General features: G+C 42.7%; 1 protein-coding gene across 1 annotated transcript; it reads left to right on the plus strand.

The window, feature by feature from the left end:
* Positions 1 to 2,611: 2,611 nt before the first annotated feature.
* On the plus strand, positions 2,612 to 15,243 carry LOC127648304 (tripartite motif-containing protein 16-like). Its single transcript, XM_052132957.1, has 6 exons — positions 2,612 to 3,245; positions 7,259 to 7,354; positions 9,121 to 9,354; positions 10,975 to 11,125; positions 11,257 to 11,316; positions 12,766 to 15,243. Exons 1-6 carry the CDS (start codon positions 2,655 to 2,657, stop codon positions 13,293 to 13,295), a joined length of 1,662 nt encoding a protein of 553 aa, XP_051988917.1. The 5' UTR covers positions 2,612 to 2,654; the 3' UTR covers positions 13,296 to 15,243.
* The last annotated feature ends 1,926 nt before the right edge of the window (positions 15,244 to 17,169 follow it).

Below are 17,169 nucleotides of genomic sequence, written 5' to 3' on the forward strand. Positions count from 1 at the left end.
CGTTCAGATAAAACACTGTTTCACTCCAGAAATATTGTCCCAGACTGGGAACAAAGGATCCACCTCAAAGCCTGATTAACATAAGAACAGGTTTGTATTTATATTTATGCATTTGGCAGATGCTTTTGTCCAAAGTGACATTCATAGTGACATTCTCTGTGTGTTCAATGCAGCCAGATTTGACTCATTGAGAAGCTTGCAGTGTGAATCATTTACATGTCTACGGTATGTCCTCAAGTAGATTGCTGAATAAGATTAGGAAAAATGTCAGTGTGAAAGTTCAAAGCCTGGCATTGCAAAGCATAAAGACACATTATTAGCTGCTTTCTAGTATCACTTTGTTATAAACTCAAGAGGGAAGTAGAGATCCGATTATAAAGTGCATTTAAACAGCTCAATGAAACAGAAGAACAGTTAATGAGAGTAAAACAAACATGTTTCCTCTGTGTTTTCTGGTGCCCAGTCAAACTCTGGATCATCACACACAAATCGTGTGAGATTCTGCTTTACTGAAGTTCATGTTTCACTTTGATCCGTCTCAGGATTTCAGGCCCATCTGAGCCATCAGCTGCTCGTACACCGTCCACGCCATCGCCGCCATCATAGTTCTCCTGAGAGAGCGAGGAACTGCGCCACGGAAAAATCCATTATATATTAACATTATAGTTTATAAACTCTGAAAAATCCCTGACAGAAACTGCAATCTATTTCTTTCTGAATTGACATTGAAGCAGCCCGTGTTATGCCACAAACCCGTTCCCAGGGTGCGACAGTGGGGAAACCAAGAGGGCTATTCATGTCGCATAGTTGCCATCTTGCTTCCCCACCAGCGACGAGCGGGGAATATGGACACAGTCCTTATTTGTTTTGGTGTTGCTACGTGCCATGATTTTCATGTTTCACATTTCACGCAAGAGACACAAAATGACTCAGAATGGAGACTATCTGCTGCAGATTGCCAGGCTTTCGCCTAGCTGTAATGGCATCCTCTTCCCCACCGTCATGGTGCGGGACAGGCGATTTTGCACTGAGAGGTACAATGCCTCCTCACCAAAGATGTGATGTGCTCGGTTGTTTGCCGATGTGCAGAAAGGCTTCCACAGCCGATATTTTCTGTTAGCGCCAAATAGGACGGTGGGCTACGGCCATGCTGGACTGGAGGTGCTTTAATCAGACACTCGAGAAGTCTCCATTTAATATAATTATTCAGAGATGGATCTTGTCTTACATCTATCCTCTGAACTGGTTTGTGTCTACTGACCTGAACGACGCATTCTTACAGCCCCTCAACATAGGCCAATCTTGAGATTCTCCTTCAAGTGATTGCATATATGTTCAAAGTCCTTCGGCTTGTCCCTTGCTCCCCACATGTCAATGAAATGTGTCGAAGCAGCACCCATGTATTGAACAGCAAAGAGCATGGTGGATCCCAGTCTGCAAGTTTCCATCTTGGAATGAAATCCAACTCTGTGTCCATGCCGGCTTATCTGACCAACGGTCGCACTTATTATAGTTTAGAAGGGTTTTGCGCTCGCCCGAGAGGCCAGACACTCAGTTGTCACAACGGATATGTCTAGTGCAGGCCGGGATGCCTGCTGCTATGGTCGTCTAATCTTCGGCACCTGGACAGGTGCGCAAATTATGTGGCATTTAAAATGACTAGAACTGCTTGAGTCCTCATGGCTCTGAGAGCTTTTTGGACAGTCGTGCAGGTTCACTTTCTGTCCCGTGTGGACAACACTGTGGCCTGGAGACCGCACATTGGCACACTATAAGTGCAGCAATTTTAAAGTTGCTGTAATCTGTTCTTAATGCATTTCATTATTGTAAAGCACTTTGGTTAACACATGTTGTTTTTAAATGTGCTATAGAAATAAATGTGTCAATGTCAATGTTGTTGCTTTTTGTGTAGCCCCGTCTGACGTTTACATATGTTCATGATTGTGGTTAACAGGATGGAACCGAGCCGTCTTACCGGATTTGTTTTGCACACTTGCTCTCACTCACAGGCACACGTAAACGGACGAGTTGGCCGCTCACGCCGAAAGTGTTTTTGCGTGCATCTGTTCTGTTTTTCCCTTGCTTTCCTAAGTAAACACATGCTGGATGAATGTCTTTGATATTTGCACCTGCATCTGCATCTCGCTTTTTCTTCAGTGTCTCATGCAGGACCGGCAGTGCAGGGGCTGCTGCCTTGTTAAAACTGTGTATGTTTACTGTTCCAGTACTGTTACGAAAGTTGCCTATATGCTTACATAAAATACAGCCTATTGCAACAGTACTTGCTAGGATAATTGTTTTAAAATATACAGTATTTCATATATAGACCAACCCCCCGCTTGTTATTATCTTGCTTAAAGTCATAACTAGTGTAAAAATATCTGAAGAAGTAATCCAAAGTATTTAGATTACTTTACTGACCTTGACTAATCTAAAGGAATATGTTACAAATGACATTTTAGAGCATTCTGTATTCTGTAATTTGTATTAACACTTCCTTCCCTGTTCCTATTTAACAGTAAGTCACTGAACAAACCTGTTTCTCAAACACGCAATCAGGAAGATATTTAAAGCCTCTAGATAAGAGAAAAAGAAACAACTGTCATGAAACTGCAGTGTGTATCGTCTCTTATTCTGTTCGTATACACATTGAAATGGCAGGAGCCAGAATTTCAGTGGATGAGGATCAGTTCTGCTGTTCAGTGTGTTTGGATCTCCTGAAGGATCCAGTGACCATTCCCTGTGGACACAGTTACTGTAGGAGCTGTATTACAAGCTGCTGGGATCAGGATGATCTGAGGAGAGTCTACAGATGTCCTCAATGCAGAAAAACCTTCTTTCCAAGACCTGATTTAGGAAAGAATGTGATGCTTGCTAAAATTGTGGTAAAAGTGAAGCAGAAGAGAATCCAAGCTCCTCGCCCTGCTCCCCGTCAACCCAGATCCAGAGATGTGGAGTGTGACATCTGTACTGGAAGAAAACAGAAAGCCGTCAAGTCCTGTCTGGTGTGTCAAAACTCTTACTGTCAGAATCATCTAGAACAACATGAACATTTCTTCAAAAGTAAGAGACACAGCTTGATTGAGGCCACTGGACGACTCCAGCAGATGATCTGCCCTCTACATGAGAAAATGCTGGAAATTTACTGTCAAACTGATCAGAAATGTATCTGTGTGCTGTGTATGGTGGATGAACACAAGAACCACAATACTGTATCAGCTGCAGCAGCGAGGACTGAGAAACAGGTATGGATAAAAATAATCGTATGCTAATTAGGGTTGCCACAGTGTACGGTGTTACTGGTTTTACTCTGTACAAGGAACAACACCGGTGTAAAATGTTATACCGGTGGAAACATTATGAATGGAACTTCCAATATTAATACAATAGCCTAACGAATAGAATATCCTTAAATAAAGAATAGCTGCCTAATGAAGAATTTGTGACCCATGATAAATGAATGTAAATAACGTATTGAAAGCCAGATGTTCTTTACCAGCATATCAAATTACACAGGCAGAAATGTACACACACTGTCAGAAGGCTGCAGGTGGTGAATATGATGGATGTGGTGGATAACTGTAAGACATCTCGGATCCGGAATGACACAAGAAATGCTGTTAGACACACAGACATGCGCTTAAAGAAACACACTTTATTATATTTTTAAGAACAGATGACAGAAAAGCAGTCTATGTGCATGACTGATGCACTGTTTGTACGGAGGTGTGCAGACATCTCGTGGAACACACATATGTAATGGGTTCTCACTCTTTCTTTGTTTCAGTCTTCTGAAAATAAAATTGCAAGAATAGTATCTTCTATGAGAATGCTAAAAATATCCTCAGACCATCAAAGTTAAGGAGGTGTTTTGAGTTCAGTTCACTTTATTTCCACAGAGCAGCTCATTGTGACCACAACTCTGCAGCCTATACATCTGTGATTAAACATATAATAATACAAAAACACATTCACCTCCAACCATGATTTATATTTCAGTGATTATTATTAACTGTTTTGTTTACATTTATAATTGGTTTTAGATCTTAACATGTTTTAGTCATTTTCCACCATTGTCATAGACGGATAGTTGCCTGACGGTAAATGGAAAGGTGACTATACATATTTTTTTTTACCACTTCATTATTTGAATTGCTTTTTCATTTAATTTAAATCAATCATAAAATGAAACTACAAAACTAACACAGGAAACAAGAACGAGGAACTAAACAAGAATTTCAACATAAAAGTCTAAGCACAAACAGGGAATAAATGACAGAGCCCCCCTTTAAGAAGCGGATTCCAGATGCTCCACAATAATAATAATAAATGGTCCATGGGGTGTAGTGGGAAGGGGGAAACAGGCAGTTTAAGGGTGCACAAGGGGCAAAGGGAGCAGAGGAACTAGGTAAAGTCAGGGAGGCTGGAGACCAAGGTGGGGTGAAGAACCAGGTCAACACTGCAGGCTCAGAGGACCAAGCTGGAGCCAGATGTTCAGAGGGCTCGGAATACCGAGGAAGAGCCAGTGGGAGTGAGGACCAAGGAGAAGCCGGAGACCAAAGAGGCAAGAGCAGATCAGGCAGATGACCAGGAGACCAGAACAGATCAGGCGGACGGCCAGGAGACCAAGGAGACCAGAGCAGATCAGGCGGATGGCCAGGAGACCAAGGAGACCAGATCAGGCAGAAAGCCAGGAGACCAAGGAGATGATCTCAGGGTAGGGACTGGGTGAGGAGTCAGGCGAGGCTCAAGGGGTGGAGCCATGGAAGGCGAGGCTGCGGTAGGTTCGAGGGGCGAAGCCATGGAAGACGGAGCCGTGGGAAGCTTGAGGGGCGAAGCCATGGAAGGTGGAGCCATGAGAGGCTCGTGGGGTGAAGCCATGGAAGGCTTAGCTGTGGGAGACTCAAGGGGCGAAGCCACGGAAGTCGGAGATGTGGGAGGCTCGAGGGATGAGGCCGAGGAAGGCTTGGGACTAAGAGCCGTGTAGGGCTTGAGACTAAGGGCCATGGATGACAGGGAACTGAATCCCGTGATCAAGCGCACAGGTAGAGACTCGGGATCGACCCCTGCGGTCATGAGCACTGGAAGTGACTGGGGAATCACCTCCATGGTCGTGAGCACGGGCAGAGACTGGGGAACGACCTCCATGGTCATTAAGACAGGCAGATACTGGGGAATGACCTCTGTGGTCGTGAACATTAGTCAGAGACAGGGGAATGACCTCAGTGGTCCTGAGCATGGGCAGAGACTGGGGAACGACATCCATGGTCATGAGCATTGGCAGAGACTGGGTAGAAGGTGTCCTTTTCCTTCTACTTTTCTGGTCAGCTGGGAGTGTAGTTACGGGAGCAGTCGAGGCCACAGGCATTGGCTCTGGGACAGTTGAGGCAACAGGCATTGGCTCTGGGACAGTCAAGGCTACATGCATTGGCTCTGGGATGGTCAAGGTTACAAGCATTGGCTCTGGGATGGTTGAGGCTACAGGCATTGGCTCTGGGATGGTCGAGGCTACAGGCATTGGCTCTGGGATGGTCGAGGCTACTGGCATAGGCACTGGCTTGTTGGCCATGGCAGGCTTGGAAAAATGAGCCGTGGAAGGCTTGGACGAAGGAGACATCGATGGCTTGGATGAAGGAGATGTGAAAGGCTTGGAGCAAGGAGCCATGGAAGGCGTGGAGCAAGGAGCCATGGAAGGCGTGGAGCAAGGAGCCGTGGAAGGCTTGGACGAAGGAACCATGGAAGGCTTGGACGAAGGAACCATGGAAGGCTTGGACGAAGGAGCTGAGGAAGGCTCAGAGCAAGGAAGGCTTGGAGCATAAGCCGTGAAAGGCTTGAAGCAAGGAGAAATGGAAGGCAAACTTCCATGTTCCATGTAAAACATGTGAAGACTGACCAAGAAACCAGGGGAAATTTGGGCTTAATACACAAGGGAAAACAAGGGAATGAGGAACACCTGGGAAAACAATTGGGGAAAATCGATCATAAAATGAAACTACAAAGGACTATGAAACTAACACAGGAAACAAAAATTTCAACATAAAAGTCTAAGCACAAACAGGGAATATGTGACAGTGCAAAACTTTTAGGCACTTGTGAAAAATGTTGCATATGAGTATGTCTTCAAAAATAATGAAAAGTTTTCATTTATCATTTAATGTCATACAAATTCCAGTAAACATTAAAAAAAGCTAAATCAGTATTTGGTGTGACCAGCTTTTTTGCCTTTAAAACAGCACCAATTCTCTTAGGTACACCTGGACACACTTTTTCTTGGTTATTTGCAGATAGGATGTTCCAAGCTTCTTGGAGAATTCGATCTCTTTAGACTGCCTCAACTGCTTCTGTCTCTTTATGTAATCTCAGACTGACTCGACTCCATGACGTCTGTAGCAGGACTCCCTGTTCTTCTATTCTAATCTTTTCTGGATGCAAAAGAAGTCTAACATTTATATTTCATATTGACACACTAAAGCTGAAGATATAAATAACCATCTTAAGACAAATGCTTTTATGAAACACCTTATGTCTTTTCGATCTTAATGCTTTTGCACAGTACTGTATATATATAGTATATATGCGGAGAAGCACAACAAATTTTGACCTAATGTGACTATTGCTAATCATCACATCTCATAGAGGCTGTTGGCGGAATGGTTTCTGACGTGTGTATGTAAAAAAGTGAATTTAGTGTCTTTATTTACATAAGAGTTCAATAAATCCACAGAAAAGTTACATTTCTAGTTCAAACTTGCGTGTAAGGATAATTCAAATTTAAATTAAATTGGGGATTCCCAATTGTAGTGTTCCCTCAACCCCAAAATTGTATTTTGACGAATGTCTCATAGTAAAAGTAATCCATATGACTCCAGTGATTAAATGAATGTCTTGAAATGATTTGAGTGAGAAACAGTCCAATATTTTAATATGTTTCTCTATAATTGTTTAATAACTGTATAGTTCCGGTTGCTCACTGAACTCAGGACACTTATTTCAGTGATATCTTTCAGTGAGTAGGGACATTTTCTGCATGCCATTCCATAAAAAAGTCTCTTGTAGCACATTTAAGCACCGGCAGTCAAACGGGACTGTAATGCACAGACACACCTCTATTTGTGTGATTTGCACATGAGAAGTTTTTAAAATGTTAAGTGGGACTTTGGACCAAAGACATTTTACTGTTAATAACAAAAACAGAAACAAAAAATCTGCTGTGCCAACCAACATTTCTCAGGTTTATCAATATTTGTGTTTCATACAGAGAGATTTGGAGGAAATGCAGCGTGAAATGCAGCAGAGAATCCTGCAGAAAGAGAAAGATGTTCAGGAGATGAGAGAGGCTGTGGTATTTCACAAGGTGAGTTTTGAGAAGGTATATCAGTTGTGTAGGAGCTGGGGAGCCCCCAGCATGACAGAACGCCCCTCTGTGTTCCTGGCGACTCGTGGGGACACTCCTCCGCCCCTGGCAGTGGCCCTACCGCTCCAGGTGGTCGGGGAGTCACTTCCCTCCTCCCCTCGCGGACGGCGGTCTTCTTTTTGACCCCTCTGCGTTTCTGGGGGATGGCAGGACTCTCCTCCGCCCCTGGCAGCGGCTCCATCGCTCCAGGCAGTCGGGGAGTTCAGTCTCCACTCGCCTCGCGGATGGCGGCCGTTCACCGCGTCCGGGCGGTCGGGCTTCTCCATCCCCGGCGGATGGCAGCGGCGCCCCCCGGGTGGATGGTAGTGTCGAGGACTCCGCGACGGGCATCCCTCCACCTTCCCGGATTTCGCACCAATGTAAAGGGGTTTAATGGAAAGGAGGAGGTGAGAACCGGCTTGGCAATATCAAAAATATTTTGATGTGAATCTTAAACAAAAGACAAAAACACACACATGACGGACATGTCCGTTAACGATCTCTCTTTCCCACACCACTGTCCGCAATCGGCCTTTATCCCTCTCGGAGGCTTAATTAGCCTGATAAGGGACCAGGCATGTATAATCACGACCCGGCCCCGCCCTCCGCCCTGCCACAATCTTATATAATAAAGGTCTCAGGTGTCCCCAGAATGTGTCTGTGAAGTTTCAGCTCAAAATAACCCACAGATAATCTATTATACCATGTTGTAAATGCCTCTTTTTGGGTGGAATCAAAAGTATTCGAGTGAGGGCTGTGAAGGACCACCGGTGTAAATGATTGGATTTATGATTTATGATCCAAATTGAGATGGCTAGACGACTGGGTCAGAGCATGCATATGCAATGGTTAGTCCCTACCAAAAGTTGTGCAAGGAAGGACAACCGTTGAAATGGTGACAAGGTCATTGGTTCCCAAGGCTCATTAATGCATGTGGGGAGCGAAGGCCAGCCCGTCTGCTCCGATCCCACAGAGGAGCTACTGTTGAACAAATTGCTGAAAAACTTAATTCTGGCCATGATAGAAAGGTATCAGGAAACTCAGTGCCTCGTATTAACAATACAGGGTCCAACGAAAAACACCTACAATGGGCACATGAGAATCAGAACTGGACAATGGAGCAAGTGGAAGAAGGTGGCCTGGTTCTGATGAATCATGTTTTTTTAAGGTCATGTGGATGGAGTTGGATGGAGGTGGGGGGGGGGGTGGGGGGGTTGCGTGTGCACTATTTACCTGGGGAAAAGATGGCAGCAGGATGCACTAAGGGAAGAAGACAGGCGAGCAAAGGCAGTGTGATGATCTGGAAAAATTTAAAATTATGATTGAATAATGAAAAGAATAAAATGACAAACAAAAGAAAATAATGTATATTTTATTTCACTAAACGTATGAAATATCAGCACTGTTATGTCATTGGTATTTTAGATTTAATATTTGATTTGAGTGAGCCCGTTCTACAAGTCAAGCTGTTCTATAAGAGGAAGCCATGCCATGATGGGGGTGTGGCTGAGAATGAGGCCCAGTCCTTTGACCACATACTTATACACTCTAGGACAAATAACTTTGTAAAACTTTTTTTTAAATAAATTTGCTGGACTACTTCAACAAACCCTACCACATGGACATTACATTTATTTATATATGTTGTGGCAAATCATTAAATCATGTGATTTAAACCACAGTAAGTTGTGTATGTAAATTAACAGTATTGTCTGTGTGTTTTACAGCAGTCTGCACAGAAAGCAGTGGAGGACTGTGAGCTGATCTTCACTGAGTTGATCTCATCCATTGACAGAAGTCGCTCTGAGGTGACACAGCTGATCAGAGATCAGGAAAAGGCTGCAGTGAGTCGAGCTGAAGAACACTTGAAGCAACTGGAGAAGGAGATTGATGATCTGAGGAGGAGAGTCGCTGAGATGCAGCAGCTTTTACACACCGATGATCATATCTATGTCCTCCAGGTCAGAAAATCTGAGAAACCGAATAGTGTTAAGAGAGGGCTTGTAAATACAGGAAATTATTATTATTATTATTATTATTATTATTACAGTATCTGTTTGTGTTTCGCTTCTTCTGCTGCTGCTTATGTTTTTTCTTCTGTTCCTTCCCCAACTGGAGTCTATGGCATTCCATAGAAAAATTCATAGGAAAATTATGAATTTTGGCAAACTGAAAGGGGTGGGCATGAACAGCCCCCAGACAAAATTTAGGGTCTCTATGACAAACTCCATAGTGCCACCACCAGTTCAAATATTTAGTATTCTTTTGGATGTATCTTCTGAACCATTTGGCCTAGAAGCACAATTGCATCTGATTACTCTCCTCCTGATGATTCAAACTGACCATTACAGTGGCCACCATCTTGGATTATGATGTTTATGGTTTTTCCGCTACTATTGATTGAAATTTCATCTGATTCAGCCAAACAATGGCTCAAAATATTGAAAATAATAGAGCCGCACATATGTGACTGGTGGCAGGGCGGAGAGTGGGGCAGGGTTGTGATTCTACTCACCCAGTCCCTTATCAGGCTAATTAAGCCTCCGAGAGGGATAAAGGCCGACTGTGGAGGATTGTGCGGGAGAGAGAGATTGTTTACCGACATGTCCATCATGTGTGTGTGTCTTTTGTTTCAGTTTTATATTAAACTATTATTTATATTATCAAGCCGGTTCTCGCCTCCTCCTTTCCATAGAACTACGTTACAGTGACTTACTGAATAGCTGCTGGGCTTATCCATGATCATTTCTGCTCAGAGGTATTCTAATTGTATTAAGCAGCACAATGAATAGTACCTCGAAAATGTATAATATTTGGCATACTGGTAGGGGTTCTTATGAACCAATCCAGGTTTGGGGTCTGCTAATTACTTCACCTATGGTGACTGTAATGCACTTACATATTACAGCGGCCGCCATGTTGGATTGTGGCATTTATAGTTTTTTCGCAACTCCTCCAAAAAAAAATGTCTTAAGCGATCTTCTTTCCAGGTCACTAAGAAATAACTGAACCTAATTTTGATATACATTTTAGTTGAAAAGTTAATATGAACACATTTGATTGGAATGACTGTTGTGCTTGGCTGTGCTGACTCTCAGTTTGAAGCCTTTATTTTTGTCACACGTTATTTATTTTGCACTTATACAGTGAAATTCTTTTTTTCGCATCAGAGCACAAGGTCAGCCATGATACGGCGCCCCTGGAGCAGATAGGGTCAAGGACCTTGCTCAAGGGTCCAACAGTGGCATCTTGGCAGTCCTGGGGCTTGAATCCCCGACCTTCTGGTCAGTAACCCAGAGATTAACCGCTGAGCTGAGCCCCTTTGGTGTATTTGCTTTGGTTGCTGTCAGCTTTGTGGCCATGTGGTGCAGTGGATAGTGTGCAGATATGTGAAGCGGAAAGGTTACTGTATGATCCTGTCCTGGGGATACTTGTGAAGCAAGATTTTTTGTTGTGCAAGTCATATTTAGTCCATGTGTTCTTTGTGTCCTGCTATGTATCATGCCATGCTTGCCATTTTGGTGCATGGACCCATAGTGTCTGCTTGCAGCTATATTTATTACTTGTCTTTGTGTCTGCAGAGTTTCCAGTCTCTCTCTCTTTCTGGATCTACAGACAATATCATTGTCACTCCTCATCTCTCTTATGATGATGTTGGGAAGTCTGTTTCTCAATTCCGAATCAAACTGCAGAATTTCTGCAGAGAGGAGAGTAAGAGGATATCTGCTAGAGGTACATTTCCCAACTTTCATTTATTCTTAGGAATGAATTAAGAATTGTTCATTAAATATAAAAATGGAATTAATGGTTTATTTTCCTCTTTATGTGAGAATTAAACTGCAGATGTGTTCTGGTTTTGATAGTGAGCTACATTGAGATCATACCCACGCCTGAATACAACACCAGGGAGGAGTTCCTTCGATGTAAGTTATGACAGTTGAGTTTCTTTTTTCATATTTCTGTTGTGTGAAATCCATTTTTAAGTTTGTTAAAAGGAAACTTACTTGATCCATTTGTGCAAGACAGCAGGTCATGAGTATTTTTACATTAGTTTGGTTAAAACTTGGCAGGGGGTTTTGTTCATGCTGCGTATAAGGACCGGCAGCCCTGTATAAATGATTGTGTAAAGGGATCAATGGAAAGGAGGAGGCGAGAACCGGCTTGACAATATAAATAATAGTTTTAATGATAAACTTAAAAGACAAACACACACACATGACAGTCCCTGATAAGGGACCCGGTGTGTATAATCACGACCCGGCCCCACCTTCCGCCCTGCCACATTCCTCCCTCGTTCTCTCAGGCTGGGGAGCCCCCGGCCTGATGTACACCCCCCCCCTTTCCCTGGGGGAGGGCGTGCTTTAAGTCTAGTCTGCCAGCAGGTCATCCCCATCTACCTGGACGAGGGAAGGGGACAAGGGGAGAGAAACAGAAAACACAAAAAAAACACACAAATTTAAACGAGAGGGAAAAGGCCAACACAGAGCAGCAGTGAGAGAGAGGAGAGTGAGAAAACCTACTCGCCGGTTCTCTGATACACTGTTGCATGGTCCTCGTTCACTCCTCCACCCTCTCAGGCGGACGACAGCCGCTTCTCCCCGGGCGGACCGGAGTCAGACTCACGACCCCCGGCGGTCAGAATGCACCTTCACATTCTTGGCAACTTGTGGGGACACTCCTTGGCCCCTGGCAGCGGCCCTACCAATCCAGGCGGTCGGGGAACACTTCCGTCCTCCCCTCGCGGACGGCGGTCTTCCTTTGACCCCTCCACGTTTCTGGGGGATGGCAGAGCTCTCCTCCACCCCTGGCCGTGGCTCCATTGCTCCAGGCGGTCAGGGAGTCCAGTCCCCACTCGCCTCGCGGACGGCGGCCGTTCACCTTGTCCGGGCGGTCGGTCTACTCCCTCCCCCGGTGGATGGCAGCGGCGCTCCCCTGGGTGGATGGCAGTGTCGAGGACTCCGCGAGTCTTTCATGTGTAGTTTGTGGATTTAAATATTATGTTGTTTTGGTAGCATTAAACATGATTTAATCTCAAAGGTTTTCCCCGTTCTCAGAAAATTCATAAAATAACTTTTAATTTGAACAGTTACTGCCCAGTCTCAGTTCATGCCAACAAAAGTTATTCAAATGGACTCATTTATTTCCATTTTACAAAGTCAAGTGGATTTAACTACATGAAAATAAGTTCTAAATAAAATGGTGTTGCATTAATTGACTTACTTAAACACATCTAATTTTATTGGAGTTAATTCAATACAGTTGGGTTTCCACTACACTAATTATTTGAGTTAAGATTACATGGTTATATCACGTTAAGAATAAAACATTTCAATTCTGTATAATTACAATTATTGTGTCTTTTAATTCATCAGATTTCAGGCTCATCACTCTGGATCCAGACACGGTGAATCATTACCTCCAATTGTCTGAGGGGAACAAGCGTGTTACTTTCACTGAAACACCTCTGTGGTATCCGGATCATCCTGACAGATTTGATCAGAGGGCTCAGGTGTTATGTAGTGAAAGTGTGGATGGACGCTATTACTTTGAGGTTGACTGGAGTGGAAGTGAAGGTTTTGGGGTGGATATAGCAGTGACTTATAAGAGTATCCGGAGGAAGGGAGAGGGTAATGAGTGTGTGGTTGGATGTAATGATCAGTCCTGGAGATTGACCTGTTCTCCTTCCAGTTACTCATTTGCACACAATAACATTGAGACTAAACTTCATGTAGTGCACAGCTCCAGTAGAATAGGAGTGTATGTGAATCACAGTGCAGGTGTTTTGTCCTTCTACAGCGTCTCTGACACAATGAACCTCATCCACAGAGTCCACACCACATTCACTCAACCTCTGCATCCTGTGTTTGGACTGAGCAAATGCTCAACAGTTAAAGTGTTTTAGTGAACTGTGTGTAAATGATGCAGAAATTCTATATATAATTGTCATGTCATGTGGCAATGCCCCATGGTAAACCAATGACTGTGAGGGATTACTGATCTCAAATCATGACCACTCTATGCACAGTGCGATGTGCTACAGCCTTATTATATATACAGTACATCTTATTCAATATCCGTAAGAGCGCAATTTATTGTTTGCGCTATCTGTGGTTGTATGCATGCAAACTGTGGGTGTATAGTATGTAGTGGTTGACTGATATGTGTTTCTTAATGGCCGATGCCGATATCTAGAGAGCAGGGTGGCCGATAGGCCAATACATTACTGATACATCACACAATTTAATATAGTAAATAACATAAACATAAAAAATGCTTGATAAAAATATGTTAATCTCTTATTATTTAGCACTATATTAATAATAATTCCTTACATTTATATAGTGTTTTTCTGGGCACTCAAAGTGCTTTACATAGTATAGGGGGACTCTCCTCAATCACCACTAGTGTGCAGCATCCACCTTGGGAAAGCGACGGCCACCAGAGAGTAGAGCAATACAGCCAATTAATAGATGGGGATTATTAGGAGGCCATGATTGAGAAGGACCTATGGGGGAAATTTGGTCAGGACACCGGGGTTACACCCTTACTCTTTACAAAAAGTGAGATTTTTAATGACCACAGACAGTCAGGACCTCGGTTTAACATCTCATCGGAATGACAGTGCCTTTTTAAATTATAGTGTCCAAATCACTATACAGCAGCATTAAGACCCACACAGACCACAGGGTGAGCACCCCCTGCTGGCCTCCCTAATACCTCTTCCAGCAGCAACCTTAGTTTTCCCCAGGAGGTCACCCATCCAAGTACTGGCCAGGCTCAACCCTGCTTAACTATAGTGGACAACCAGGCATGTGCTGCAAGGTGTTATGGCCGCTCTCAAATATTACCTCAATTTCGCACAAAACTAACTTTTAAAAAAATTATCTGTGCTATGGTAGACAGCGGTTCCTGTATAGTCATAAAATGCTAGTAATTAATTTGCACATGAAGAAATTGTTCATATATACTGAAGAAGGAAATAACAGTACACACAGTAGTACAGAAACCATGGATGGCATGTCCATGTTAGCAATCACATTTACTCAAAAATACAGAATCAAACCAATTGTACATACAGTGCATGGTGAATAAGACATATACTCATAGCACACGTGATGTGCCTTTACTTTGAAGTTGCACTTCAACAATCTCCTGACAGTTCAAACAGCCTGGATCTAAGTGCGGATTTTACTCCCGAAACTTTGTAGTGTGTATGTGGCCCTATAGAGGCTGATAGAGAACATACAATAGATTAATCCTGGTCCAGAGCAGCGCAGGCTTCAAATAGACCAGGGTATGCATTATATACAGACCATATACACTGCCAAATTCTCGTGAATGGGCCATCTTCATTTATATCAATGTTGCATGACATATATAATAGGACACAGATGGTGCAATAAGAACCATTGGATTAAATTGCACTTGACCCAGCCCATTAGTGCTTTAAGCCCGATTTTGCCAACCCATTGCGCCTAGTTTTAGCACATGCTTGCACGAAAATATCAAAGTTGCATGGTCATACCCGTTGACTTTGCACATTTGCCATAACACTGCGTTTAAGGCATAACGCTCTTAGAATAGGGCCCTTAGTCTTACTGTGAGAGCTGATAGTCATCAGTGTTGAAAAATGTGTTTGTGTGTGTGGCGTGGGGCGTGGTCAGGTGACAAGCCTTACCGCTCTCTCTCTCTCTCCGGGCCCCCACGCCACAGTGTGTGATTTATATATCATAATAATTCAGTTGTTTGTCCATGGCTGTCAAAAGTATATTTTAAATCTCAAAAAGGATTAATTAATAAAATAGCATAAATACATTTTTGGTATACATTTTGGAATATTGTTTCACACAAAACAGCTTAAACATTGTGATAATAAATGTACTTTGGTTTTAATTTGTCTTTTTATTTATGTACATAAATAAATGAATCATCATTACAGACTCAATTGCCACATTGTCCATTGACCATTGTCACAAAAAAAGTGTGATACTCAACTATAGCAGACTGTTTTAGTGTTCTGTTTAATCTGCAATTCAGGTCTGCAGAATCTAGAGATTCACTTAAACAAAAACATGCATAACTATCAGAAAACTAAGCTATCTTTAATGTGAAATGATCCAGGTTTAATAGGATTTCATGTAAATGCCAGCTGATGATGATGGATTATATAGCTCAAGTTTATAGGTTAAGACAGTGAAAGCATATTGCAAATTTAGTTTGCATTTTTATTTTATTTCCAGAAGAAATTGCCATCTTGGTTATTGGAGCAATAACAGACAAGGTTTTCATGTGCTTGCACAGGCTGCATGCAGTTCCTTATTACATATTTACTGTAGTTACAGTGCATTCATAAAGTATTCCCCTTCATTTTTCCACAATTTGATTTAAAATTTACATTTATGCCCTGCGATGGACTGGTGACCTGTCCAGGGTGTCCCCCGCCTTTCGCCCAATGTTAGCTGGGATAGGCTCCAGCCCCCCGCGACCCTGTACACAGGATAAGCGGTTGACGATGGATGGATGGATGGATTTACATTTATGCATTTGGCAGACGCTTTTATCCAAAGTGACTTACAATGCACTTATTACAGGGAAATTCCCCCTGGAGCAACCTGGAGTTAAGTGCCTTGCTCAAGGACACAATGGTGGTGGCTGTGGGGCTTGAACCAGCAACCTTCTGATTACCAGATTACCAGTTATGTGCTTAGACCACTACACCACCACTCCACTATTTTTTTTCTATATCTACATATACTTCCGTCTCTGCTAAAGAGAGACGGACTCCAGGGAAGGTGCCACTCTCCTCTCTGGTAATTTGGCTCACAGTCTTAATAATTATATTATTATAGTATTTGACTAACTGGGGACCAGCTCAGGAACAGACAAACTGGTTAATTAGATCTGCATAATTAATGTAACACCGTCAAATATAAAAAGTATTTTACCCTTGTTACAGTATATCACCCAGGCCTTATTCTGATTTCCTTGGAGAATTTGCAAAATTCTAATAAAGTTACTGTAGATAGAGCTTTAATTTTTGGTGACTTCAACATTCACATAGATAATGAACATTACACATTGGGATTAGCATTTATTGATATTCTCAACTCTCTTGGAGTCAGATAGCTAATAGCTAATGCTGCGATCAGCTAATGTTACTCAATCTACACCACGCTATCATTTAGGTAGAACTATTCTTTCAACCACTAAAGATAACTTCACTAATAATCTTCCAGATCTATCTCATACACTCAATAAACCCCAAAGCCCAGAAGAACTTGATGAAATAATAAAAAATCTAAATGCAGTCTTCTCTAGCACTCTTGATAGTGTTGCCCCCCTTCGATTAAAGAGAATAAAAGAAAAAAGCCCTGCACCATTGTACAATGATCACACTCATGCTCTCAAGAGAGCAGCTCGGAAAATGGAGCACAAGTGGAAGAATACAAAATTAGAAGTATTTCAGGGTGCATGGAAGGATAGTGTCTGTAGCTACAGACAGGCACTAAAAGCTGCAATGTCAGCATATTTATGCAGATTCATAGAAAATAACCACAACAATCCAAGGTGTTTATTCAGTACTGTGGCTAAATTGGTTAGTAATAAAGCCTCAACAGGAAAATATATTATGTCGCAGCACAAGAGTAATGACGTCATGAATCTCTTTACAGATAAAATTGAAATAATCAAAAATAAAATTGGAATTATGCAATCATCTGTCATAGCACCTCAGAAAACAGTGCCTAATAATTTTCCTCACATGCAACTTCAATCCT

This window comes from Xyrauchen texanus, chromosome 8 (genome assembly GCF_025860055.1).
Source record: "Xyrauchen texanus isolate HMW12.3.18 chromosome 8, RBS_HiC_50CHRs, whole genome shotgun sequence".
NCBI classification, from domain to species: domain Eukaryota; kingdom Metazoa; phylum Chordata; class Actinopteri; order Cypriniformes; family Catostomidae; genus Xyrauchen; species Xyrauchen texanus.

Bases quoted from the DNA above. Each gene is read 5' to 3' on its own strand.
- LOC127648304 (XM_052132957.1), top strand. From the start codon at position 2,655: ATGGCAGGAGCCAGAATTTCAGTGGATGAGGATCAGTTCTGCTGTTCA. The intron at 7,355-9,120 runs GTGAGTTTTGAG...TGTGTTTTACAG, and splicing joins AGGCTGTGGTATTTCACAAG to CAGTCTGCACAGAAAGCAGT. The intron at 9,355-10,974 runs GTCAGAAAATCT...TTGTGTCTGCAG, and splicing joins ATCATATCTATGTCCTCCAG to AGTTTCCAGTCTCTCTCTCT.